An 11,411-nucleotide genomic window follows, 5' to 3' on the forward strand; every position below is an offset into this window, starting at 1 on the left:
GGAGCGGGGGCTTGCTGTTCCTACTAGAGCGATCAGGGTCCTTAGTGAACTTGCGCAAAAGCCTGAAGGCAGGGAGTGAGCTTATCCGGACATGCAAAGTAAGGCTAGCGCAGGCAGCTGGAGACAAGAGTCCTCTGAGGCCTCTGCTGAAGGCCTTGGCTTTTACTCATTTCACAAGTGAGGAACCGCTGAAGGTTTCTGAGAAGTGCTGTGCTGTGCCTTATTCTGGATCACTGTAGCTGCTGAGCTGAGCACAGACAGTGGTGCAAAGAGCACCAGACCAGATGGGAGGGCAGGGCTGGGATGCTGGCCCAGTGGGGAGTGAAGACGGGCCTGGGTATTCTCTGGAGTTGGAATCCACAGAGTCTGAGGTGTGAGAGAGTCCAGCACATTTACAAAATGTCTAAGGATTCCAGGTTTGTCATGGTACGATAAAACGTCTAATGAGGCCAGATGACCCCCTACAGCAGTTGTGAATTAGTATTTAGAGTTCAGAGGAACTGGGATCTAGCCTTTGGGGCCTCATCTCTGTTCAAGTACCTCGACTTTGATCTCAGATTAAAGGCTAGGCTCCAGCCTTGAACTGTTATTATCCCCTCCGTGTACTGCTGGGCAGAGAGCCACGAGGAAACGCGAGCAAAGGCCCCGGCCCCGCCACCACTCTACTACTCCCTGACCTTCACAGTGGCCGAGCGGCCTCCATGGTCTTAACAGGAGGTTTATACAAATGGGGCTTGAAACGGCCTTAAATAACAATCATTTCACTCGAATTCCAACCAGTAGCTTTTAAACAGAGAAGTCATTACAAATGCTTTCATGAGAGTGGGTGTGAAAACGGTGAGGTTCACCTTGCCCCCTACACGCAGCTGGACAGGAAGGATTTTTGGCTTCTGCTCTGTCGGCTTCGCTGTTGGCGTCCAGACTCCTGTTCTCACCTCGGGAAGGTGCCCGGGAACCACGGCTGCGCAAAAGAACCCTTCATCGCGGCGGAGGGCCCCGGGGCGGGGCGAGGGCGGGGCTGACGCGAGCCCGCCCCCGGGCGTGGTCGGGGCGGGGCCCCGCGGGCCAGTCTGGGTGGGGGCGAGCCCCGCCCCTGCCATGTTTGGGGGCGGGGCCTCTGCGGTTCGGGGCGGGGCGAGGGCGTGGTTGGCGCGGGCCTCGCCCCCGGGGCGAGCTCGGGGCGGGGCTGGGCCTGGCGCCACGCGGAGCCGCCCCGCCGCGCTGCCCCCGAGGCAGCACGCGCGGTCGGAGCCCGGCTGCCAAGCTGTCGCGCCCTCACCTGGGTTCCCCGGCCCCCGACTTCGGGTTTGCGGGCGGCGCGTCCGAGGAGACGGCTGGCGCGTGGGGACGGCGGTGACCTCGGGCCGCCCGCCCGGCGCAGATGGCTCAGGCGAGGATCAGCGCTAAGGCCAACGAGGGCCGCTTCTGCCGCTCCTCGTCCATGGCCGACCGCTCCAGCCGCTTGCTCGAGAGCCTGGACCAGCTGGAGCTCAGGTACGCGGGGCTGGGGGCGCGCGGGAACGCAGCGGCGGGCGAGGGCGGAGCGGCGGGGCAGCCTCAGCCCCGCGGAGGGCAGCGCGGCGCTGGGTCGGCGGGGCGGCCCCCCAACCCTTCGGCGGCTGGCCCCGAGCGCCGGAACCGCGCGACCCCGAACAGAGGAGGTCGGGGGGACGTGACTTGAGACGACGGCCGTGCCGCCGCGGAGCTTCCAGAACCTTCCGCGTGGGGCCAGGTGTTTCCGGCCCACTCCCCGCCGCGTGCGGTTTTAGGACCGGGGCCGGTTAGTGGTTTATGTGCTGGGCGACCGAGCTCTTTGCAAAACAGAAAAATCCGTCTGGCCTCAGGCCCGAGAGCAGCGGACAGGTGTCTCCCCAAGCGGCGCTCGGCCTCTCCGGGCGCCGTCCCACTTTCCCGGCCGCCAGACCCCGAGCCGCAGCGCTCCCTCTCGGTCGGGGTGTCACCGTTGTCAGCGTGTCCCCTCCCGGTCGGGGTGTCACTGTGGTCGGCGTGTCCACGGCGGTCAGCGCGCAGAGGGAAGCTCTGGCGACGAGGGTCGGGCCGAGGTCAGCGAGGATGTGACTTTGGAGCAGGGCCCAGGGTCAGGCGCGCAGAGGTTACCACCGGTCAGAAGGAGCTGCTGTCTCCCTTAAGGCTTTTAGTGCTTTTCTGAATTTGAGAAGATGCAGGAATCTGAGTTCCTTAGATTTTCCTGAAAACCTGAGAGCCTGTTTTGCCAGTTTTCCCAGAGCGCATAGTGCCTCACCCCGGCTCTTTACCTAAATTCTTTCCAGGCTGTGCTGTCAATTCCTATAGAAACCGGTGCGGGGACACTCCTTAGTGACAAATGTAGTCACCGGCTTGTATAGGATTCCTAAGTAATTTGTAAGGAATTTGGGAAATAATTTTTCCTCTAACAGTGAATGAAGACTTCTATGTACTTCCTGTAACTGTTTATTGTCATTGAAGTTCGTGTAAATTGTGTGCAGGTGTAATTACAGGCAAATCTTACCAAGGCGTCCAAAACTCCCTAAAACCATAGGGAATTTTTCCCATAGTTACCAGACTCTGAGTGAGCAAAGGAGTATATGTAAGACAAAATTTTAAGAATGGCTGCATATGTGCTTTATCTCAAAACAGGACAAGGGGTCTGTTTGCTAGTAAAGTACATTAATAACCAAATGAGGCACTTATTATCATTTATTAATATTTATGTTGACTTTTGTCATTTATTGTATAGTTCTTTTTATTATATTATTACAGAAAGAAACAATATCTTCTCAGAAAATGAGACGCTCACCACCACGATTTCATGGAGAGTGACAAGGGTCCTTCTCCAGCAGAAGCAGGTGAACAGGCAGAGCAGTTCCTGTGGACGATTTTATGTAGCAGTGTTAACAAGTGACTCAGCGTCTCTGGTCTCAAGAACTTTGAGGGCGTGTTCTCAGCCATTTCAGGGGGGGCTCTTCCCTAGCTGGAAAGAAAGGATGTTTTCTTCCAGGCTCGGGCACAGGACACAGTTCCTTTCTTGAAGCTGAGTTACTGTTCTAAGACTTGAATTGATGCCTCACATACGGCAGGTGCTCATCTTTGAAAGGAAGTTTCTTGTTTGAAATATTACATTCTAGGGCACCCCACTCCAGTGTTCTTGCCTGGAGAATCCTAGAGATGGGGGAGCCTGGTGGGCTGCCGTCTATGGGGTCGCACACATTGGACACGACTGAAGCGACTTAGCAGCAGCAGCAGCAGCGCTTCCTTAATGTGAAGTGAATTGTGATTACCGTGTACAAGTGGTTAATCACTTGCTGAATTAACCCTTGAGCTGAGACTGATAAATGTGTGTTCAATTGTTCATTTTAAGGACTTTTCTCGTTTTAGACTGATGAGCTTTGCTTCTTTCTTTTAAAAAAAACGTGATGCTAACAAAGTTAAGGGAGTGTTTTGGAAGGCTAAGTACAAATAGAGACGTTTATGAAGGCACATGGGTCATGGAAGAGAGTGCTGCACTGTCAGAAACTAGACTAAGGCCCAGAAGATCAAGTTTAAAAAGAAAAGGAGACATTCACGTGTTAATTAATACTGTCATTTAATTTCATGTTACGGGTGGCCAATAAAGCAGTGTTCTAGGCATACTGAAAATTACAGACTGGACCGAGAGGTCTGGGTTTACTGTCCCTCCAATGTACATTTTGGCAAAGACTTTCTCCACATGAAATCGAAAACAGAATTCTGCTCAGTGCTTCATGACCTGCCATGTGAACTGGTGTCCACGGTGTTTAAAGCGCTTTCAAATGTTTGATGGCATCTGACAAATCGCTGAAGAAACTCCAGTTGTTTCTAATGGGTTAGCAGAAACTAGACCTCCTTTTTTGCTTCCTCCTAAAAAGGTGATGTCTTTCTCTACGGGTTTTCGTGACCAGTGCAAATGGCCTCTGATTTTTCCATTTGTCAGTGGCTCCAAGCACTTTGCTCATGATTGTTACTATTTTAGCAGTGAGCATAATTCATAAATGATGCCCTCCAACAGGTCTTTTGGTTAACCAGCCTGACTCTACAGGTCCTGTGCCTTTTGGGAAATTATGTCACCCTCATTCTCCAAGCGGGAAATTGAGGCTTGAGAAGTTAAAAGAGCTCAGGACGAGTGGCTGTAGAGCTTAATGCTTTATGCCTGAATTTTTTGAGTTACTATGTCATATTTCAAAGTGTAGGAATAGTATATGATTTTACTGAAAGACGTGAAAATTCCACTTAGATCTGGATTTAGATCAGGGGCTGTTGAATGCCATCTCTGCAGGGTGTGAGTGGCCCTGAAGCTCTGGCTGGTGGTGAAGATGCTTGGGCCGTGGAGAGCAACCCAGGAGACGGAAGGGACGGGGAGCCGGCTGTTCTCAAGTGTCCGCAGAGCGGCCTCCGGGCGCCAGGCCGCCAAGGAACAAGGGAGGGAGCAGGGGCCGGGGTCCTTTAGCTGAGTTTCCTGCTGGGCTGACCCGACCCCCGGAGCCAGAAGACAGCACCCCAGTTAATACTGTGTCAGAGCCTGTAATTTAAAAGGTCACTTCTCATAAACTGTATCATGTGAACCTTCCAAAACCCCCAAGGCAGGAGGACATCCATTATCTCCTTTAGCAGCAGTAAAGGTCTAGAGGGACTGAGCGGCCGCCTGAGGCCGTCCTGCTCAGGACTAGCTCCTGACCCTAAAGCCTCGGCCCGTTTTAACACCAGTCTCTCAGTAGTGAGTGTTCCTTAACTGTTTGGGTGATGATTAGGAGCCTTGTTACTTACAATCCTGAGTTCATAATGCTGAGTGCATTAAAACACCCGGAAGCTGGTGTTCACGGCCCCAGTTCTGGGCATGTGCTGCATGCGGTGGTCCCTTGCTGACTGCAGGGATTGGTCCCAGGGCCCCTGGGTACCAGAAACCAGGGATGCTCCGATTTTTCCTAGAAAATGGTGTAGAAGTCAGCTCTACATATTCATAGTTCTGTATCTCTATTAACTCATAATTTAGTCTGTGCTGTCAGTTGGTGAGTTAATCTCTTTACCATGTTGACTTCATTCAGTCACACGTACCGTCTCATGATCTCTGTGTCATAAATTAGGAAACTGAGGCAGAGAGAATGTCAGCAACTGCTCGAGGTCACTCAGCTAGGACGCAGCAGCGGAGCTGGTCCCGCACCCAGCCCGGGGCGCCTGCGGGGCGGCTGGTGTGTCTCCCAGCACCTCGTCCCCTGGTCCCCGGGCTGCCGAGACCAGCTGAGGAAGCACACACTCCAGATTTTGTCCTCACGGAACATTCTGAACAGTTCCTCCGTAGTTAAAGCTTAGTTGTGATCTCATGCAGAGAGTTTTCCAGGAGCACAGCCCAGGCCAGCCTTGCTGTGAGGATCGGTTCTTTCCCAATTTGGACACATAGCTCTTGAAGGATCTGCTAGTAAAAACAGAGCTGCCCGCTCTGCCAAGGAGCATTGTCAAGTGATGTATTAAGAAGGTGAAGGATAAAGTGAAATGGGCTAACGCTCTTGTGGGCAAAGTTCCAGGAGAAATCACAGAAAGGCGGGTGGGAAATATTTGAATATTTAGTAATTAACTGTTCTAAAACTAATGCAAGGGACAGAGACAAAAAGATGTGTATACGAGTTGAATTTAGGGCTTCCCAGGTGTTGCTAGTGGTAAAAAAAAAAAAAAACAAAAACAAACCACCTGCCAATGCAGGGGAGGTAAGAGACGCAAATTCAGTCCCTGGGTCGGGAAGATCCCCTGGAGGAGGGCACAGCAACTGACTCGTGTTCTTGCCTGAAGAATCCCATGGACAGAGGAGCCTGGCGGGCTACAGTCCATAGGATCACAAAGAGTTGGACACGACTGAAGAGACTGAACACAGCACACGTGAGTTGAATTAAGACCAATAGCTGATAAACAGTAACAAGATGACTTAAGCAAACTAAGTAGAGGTTCAGCTTTTGAAAATACTCATTTGGTTGCACTGGGTCTTCACAGCAGCACACGGGCTCCTCGGTGTTCATGGCAGCCCACAGCATCTTCAGTTGCAGCGTGTGGGGTCTCGTTCCCTGGGCAGCAGGCCAGCCTGGACCCCCTGCACTGGGAGCTTTGGAGTCTTAGCCACTGAACCACCAGGGAAGACCCAGGTCCAGCTTTTTAAAATAAAAAACTAAGCCAGTGATGTAGTGCATACACTAGACAGATATAGTTCTGAACACCTCAAGGGAGAGCAAGGAGGAAGTTGCTAAGGAAACCGTTCTGCCAAAAGGACTGGCTTTTGAAAAAGGATCACCCAGTGGCCCTGGGCCAGGGATAAAGAATGTTCAGGAGGTGAGGGGCAGCAGATGAGAGGGCCACGCTGCCGGAAAGCCCTGGGGGTCTACGTGCTGAAGAATGGAATTGTATCTTTGCTGTGAAATGAAGTTTACATAAAATCATATATTAAAAAGTCTAGAAAAAATAAAATCTGTTTTTCACAGGGAAAATGCCTGGCAATTTCTAACCTTGGGAGAAAAGTTCCATCCAATTTCCTCTATATTTGTTTTCATTTAATGACAAAACATCTTTATATGACAGATTTATTAAATATTTTTTCTGGAGTGTCTCCTTTCAAGCCATTTTCTTGTTAACAACTCCATGAACATACTATTATAAATTATTATCATACTTATTATTATACTTCTTTCGAGTAACAATTCTCTCTTTATCATCTTATATTTGAATACAAACTCAGGAGTGCTGGAAAATTCAGCTCTTCTTTCATCATCATCTCCTTTACTAGTGACTCGTGTGCCATTTCAATACTAGAGTCACTTTCGTAGCGCGTTTCTTGTTCGTGCTCACCCGACCCGCTTCGTGTGGCCCAGGCTGAGTCTGCTTGTGTGGAAGGTGTGAGCGCGCCACGCTTGCCGCTGGAAGGCCGCCTGATGCGTGGTCACTGTCCTGGAGAGTTCTCGTGGTTCTGATTGCTTTCCAGCCACATTTGTCACACAAGGTTCTTACAAGCTCTGTGCTTCTACTGGCTCTTATAAGCAGAGTCCAACATATATTTAGTATCCTGAGAATCGAAACCCTGTGACTTTACAGTGTGTTGGTGCTATTTTGGGGGTAACAGGTGGGTGCCTGTAGGGGAAGAGGCCTGCGTGCGGCTTGGGCGGGGCAGGGACCCCCTTGTATGGCAGGAACACGTGCTAGAACACGGCCGTGCCCAGGGAGGTGCCCTCAGGCTGATCTGAAGACTGGAGCTGGGTCTTAGATCTATTTTGCATAAGTTGGTGACTTATTTACTTGTGGCACTTCAGACACACAGGGTTCTGTTTTCTCTCTGATGATTTCACAGCCTTGTTCTTTAGTCACTGGTTGTGTATCTGCAGTAAGTGAATGTGTGTCTAGGTGGCGGTGGGGAGGGGAGTTGGGGCAAGTGGTGCTTAGGAATCGATTTCAGAGGCAGACAGTCTGCAAATCATTGAGGAAAAGATGGATTTAGGGTAGATAGTGTTGGGGAAGATGGTTCACTATTTGGAGAAAAAGAAAACAAAATCCTTATCTAATCATAAACAGAGGTGGATTCTGGATGGATGAAGACATGAGTATGAGAAAAGGGAAAGAGTAAGTTAATAGGAGATGCAGGCAAGTATGTCCCGACCTCAGGACGGGAGGACCCTGAAACAAAACTTCACTGCGAGGGCCAGAAGGCAGAACAAAACCAAGGAAAAGATGGGTCTGATCACTTCAGAGTAAGGCTCTGTGTTCAGTGAAGGACATCCCAGATACAGATTATATGGGGTTGGATGGGAGATAACTCAAGAGGACAGTAACCCCAGTTTAAAAAAGAAAGAGCAAAATAGGCAACGGCTGTGAACAGGCTCACAGGGATACAAAGAGATGTCCAAAATTATCAGCCGTGAAGAAACACAGATTAAGTGCTGACACACCGCTTGTCAACTGGGGGACGCGAGTGCTGGTGGGCTTCCTGGGGCCCGGGGCGCCCCGAGTGGCTGCTCTGGAGAGGCGTCCCCAGGGTCTCAGCTGTGCCACTCTGGGGTGGGCCTGTCTTCAGGGCCACGAGGGGACAGGAGTCTCGGGTGGGTGGTGAGGGGAGCTGGGGGCTGGGCAACAAGGGAACCCGAGAAATATGCTGCTGAGTGAAGAAGCAGTGACGAGTAAACAAGTACAGATTTTTATCTACAAATAGAAAAGCACGAAACAGAATGCTTGCCCTGTGAGCAGGGAGGCAGCTCGGAGCCACGGGGCAAGTGGATGAAGAAGGAAAAAAGTACAGAATAGGAAAGAAAAAGGAGTGAAGCGTCAGGGGCGTGCCTCGATCATCCTGACAGATGAGCTGGACGGAGAGGGGGACGGGGCAGGCGCACGAGGCTTCCATGCACTGACTGTGTCCCTGCCCACAGGGTGGAGGCTCTGCGGGAGGCGGCCACGGCCGTGGAGCAGGAGAAGGAGGTGCTTCTAGAGATGATCCACAGCATCCAGAACAGCCAGGACATGCGGCAGATCAGTGACGGTGAGCCCGCCCGGGGCGCGGGGAGCGGGGCGCACAGAGGACAGGAGCAGGTGGGGGGAGGCGTGACGGGGGTCGGGCGCCCCTGCAGCCCCTTTTGGAGAGAGGGTGGGCTGCCCCGGGGAGGCTGGGTGTGCCCCCTGACCGCCCCCGGGTCGTGGGGCTGGTGTGCCACGACCCTCACACGGCCTCAGTGGGTCAGCATCTCCTCCCCTCGTCCTGGCCAACCAGCAGTGAACTTGGAAGGCGTTACACAGAGCGGCGCACATTTCTTGTTTCCAAATAAGCAGTGAGAGATTGACCCAGCACCCTTCTCGTGCTGGCCGAGACTCAGACCACAGGCCGAGTTGGTCGGATGGGATGAGGTCAGCGCCTCGTTTAGGGCCAGCCTTTCTCCCAGGGTCTTGGCTCTGTTTCCTCTGCCAGAGCCGGGCGCGGTGTGCTCACAGGCACGGGATGTGCCGCCCAAAACATGCCTCTGCCATAATGATTACTGGGGCTGGTCATTTTTGAGAAACCACAGGCACAGGAGCAGCTCTGGAAATAGCCAAGGTCACAGTTTTGTAAGGGAAATGTACATTTACACTTCCTAAAGGAAACCTCTGCTTATAAGGGGTCTCCACGAAAACCTCACCTCTGTGGTCCTCTTTCTGGGACCCTCGAAACTCGCCTCTCTCCCCATCTCTACCTGAGGATGGAGGCCTGGGCCATCTCCAGGAGTTACTGTTTCCCTGGGGGGTCTCATGTATACATGAGGTCTACACGGTAATAAGGTTCTGGTTTTGTTTTTGCTTGTTAATCTGTCTGATTATAGGGTCTCAGCCAAAAGCTCAGAGAGGCAGAAGGAAAGTTATTTCCTCCTCTAGTGCACATAGTCCTGTAGACACAGGGCACGATTTCCTGCTCTGACCAGCACACCGCCCCAGCCTCTGCAGACACGATGACCACGGTAGTCACCTGGTGTCCAGGCTGATCCTCTTCACTGTTGATGCTGTTCAGTCGCTCGGAGGACTCCTTGTGACCCGATGGACCGCAGCACACCAGGCCTCCCTGCCCTTCATCATCTCCCTGAGTTTGCTCAGACTCCTGTCCACTGAGTCAGTGATATCATCCAGCCGTCTCATCCTCTGTCGCCCTCCTCTCTCTCCTCTTGCCCTCAGTCTTCCCTGGCATCCTAAGTTAATCTTACTGCTAACAGTATATACCTTTAAGAAATGTATAGGTGCTCGCAGGCTAGATATAACCACACACAAATGCCTTAGTGTTCTTGACATAGATGTAGGTGTGTCTTATATTGATTGATATTTCAAACTTTTTATGATTAGGAGAACGAGAAGAATTAAATCTGACTGCGAACCGTCTGATGGGACGAACCCTGACTGTGGAGGTTTCAGTAGAAACAATTAGGAGTCCCCAGCAGCAGGAGTCCCTCAAGCACGCCACGCGGATCATCGATGAGGTGGTCAGCAAGTTTCTGGACGACCTGGGAAACGCCCGGAGTCACCTGATGTCGCTGTACAGCGCGTGTTCCTCCGAGGTGCCTGCGGGGCCAGTGGACCAAAAGTTCCAGTCCATTGTGATCGGCTGTGCTCTCGAGGATCAGAAGAAAATTAAGAGACGACTAGAGACCCTGCTTAGGAACGTTGAAAACTCTGACAAGACCATCAAGCTGCTGGAGCATTCTAAAGGAGCTGCTTCCAAAACGCTGCAGCAGAACGCTGAAGCCAGATTCAACTAGTGTTCAAACCTAACAGTCCTTATAAACAATCATGTAAAAACGATAAAGAACTATCTTAAATGATAATAGTTGTGTATGTCATATATAATTCATTTGATACTGATAGTTATTTCTGAAGAACAAAATATCTCAGTGTTGTTAGTTTTGTGAATAACAAAATTAGAAATATTTTGATTACCTTTCTAGAAGTTTTTAGATTGAATTCTTGTCTTCTACTAGGATCTAGCACCCCCTATATATCTATATTTTACTATTCTGTGGATAACAGCATGTGGGGAAACGAGTGCTTGGCTAGGGGCAGAAGCATTATGGTTATCTCCTGGACTTTGTCTACAGACACATGGGCACAGAGGGCTTTCGGCTGACCAGACAGCCTGTTCCTAAAGCAGCCACACAGTGACTGACCGCGCCTCTGCCGTGAGCCCGGCAGTGAGCTTGGAGGGATGGGAGGGAACCTTCGCTACATCACATCACCCTCATTCAGCAGGTTTTTAGTCATCTGTATCAAATTATTTTGAACTTAAAGACTTACGCAACTCCTAATATGCATTTCTTGGTAAGACGTGAAAACATGACATAAGATGGGAGACTCCACCTCTGATTTTGCCACTCTACTACTTCATCCACTTTATCTGTTTCAAAATGCATCATTTCTTTAAAGTTTTAATCATTAAAGAAATATGTTGTAATTTGCCTTTAAAAAGAAAAATGCTGTTTTAAAGTTTGCTTTTAATTCTCAACCTAAAAACCTTTATCCTGTGTAGTTATACAATTTGCCTCCCATTCCACTTACTGAACGTTTAGGTGGTTTCCAGTTTGTTGGTTATCAATGCAACAGATTTATGCACACCGAGCTTTTCCCTTCTTTTGTTTCCGATTTTCTTTATATAAATTCCTAGCAACTGGTTTTACTGAGTCAAAGGGTGTATGCATTTTCATGGCTTGATATGTTTCCAAAGTTTTTTGTATGAGAGTTATATCAATTTATATGTCTTCAATAATTAAAAAGTGGCTGTTTCACTGAAAACTTTTCAGCATTGAGCATTTTTCCTAATATTCCATATGAAATGCCTTTATTTAGATTGCATTTTGTTCACTAACAAGGATAACCAGTGTACTGATGATTCTTTTGGCGCAACTATAGACGATCTGCTAGTGGTT

At 50.3% G+C, this 11,411-nt stretch overlaps 1 protein-coding gene across 1 annotated transcript; it reads left to right on the plus strand.

Annotated features, from left to right (window-relative positions):
* The first annotated feature begins 1,185 nt into the window (after positions 1 to 1,185).
* BAG2 (BAG cochaperone 2) lies at positions 1,186 to 11,277 on the plus strand. Its single transcript, XM_055571813.1, has 3 exons — positions 1,186 to 1,494; positions 8,406 to 8,515; positions 9,838 to 11,277. The coding sequence occupies exons 1-3, from the start codon at positions 1,382 to 1,384 to the stop codon at positions 10,248 to 10,250; spliced, it is 636 nt and encodes a 211-aa protein (XP_055427788.1). The 5' UTR covers positions 1,186 to 1,381; the 3' UTR covers positions 10,251 to 11,277.
* The last annotated feature ends 134 nt before the right edge of the window (positions 11,278 to 11,411 follow it).

This window comes from Bubalus kerabau, chromosome 3, assembly GCF_029407905.1.
Source record: "Bubalus kerabau isolate K-KA32 ecotype Philippines breed swamp buffalo chromosome 3, PCC_UOA_SB_1v2, whole genome shotgun sequence".
Classification (NCBI taxonomy): Eukaryota; Metazoa; Chordata; class Mammalia; order Artiodactyla; family Bovidae; genus Bubalus; species Bubalus kerabau.

Excerpts from the sequence above, each read along its gene's own strand:
- BAG2 (XM_055571813.1), top strand. The coding sequence starts at position 1,382 with ATGGCTCAGGCGAGGATCAGCGCTAAGGCCAACGAGGGCCGCTTCTGC. Across the intron at positions 1,495-8,405 it reads CTGGACCAGCTGGAGCTCAG|GGTGGAGGCTCTGCGGGAGG; the intron begins GTACGCGGGGCT and ends CCCTGCCCACAG. Across the intron at positions 8,516-9,837 it reads CATGCGGCAGATCAGTGACG|GAGAACGAGAAGAATTAAAT; the intron begins GTGAGCCCGCCC and ends TTTTATGATTAG.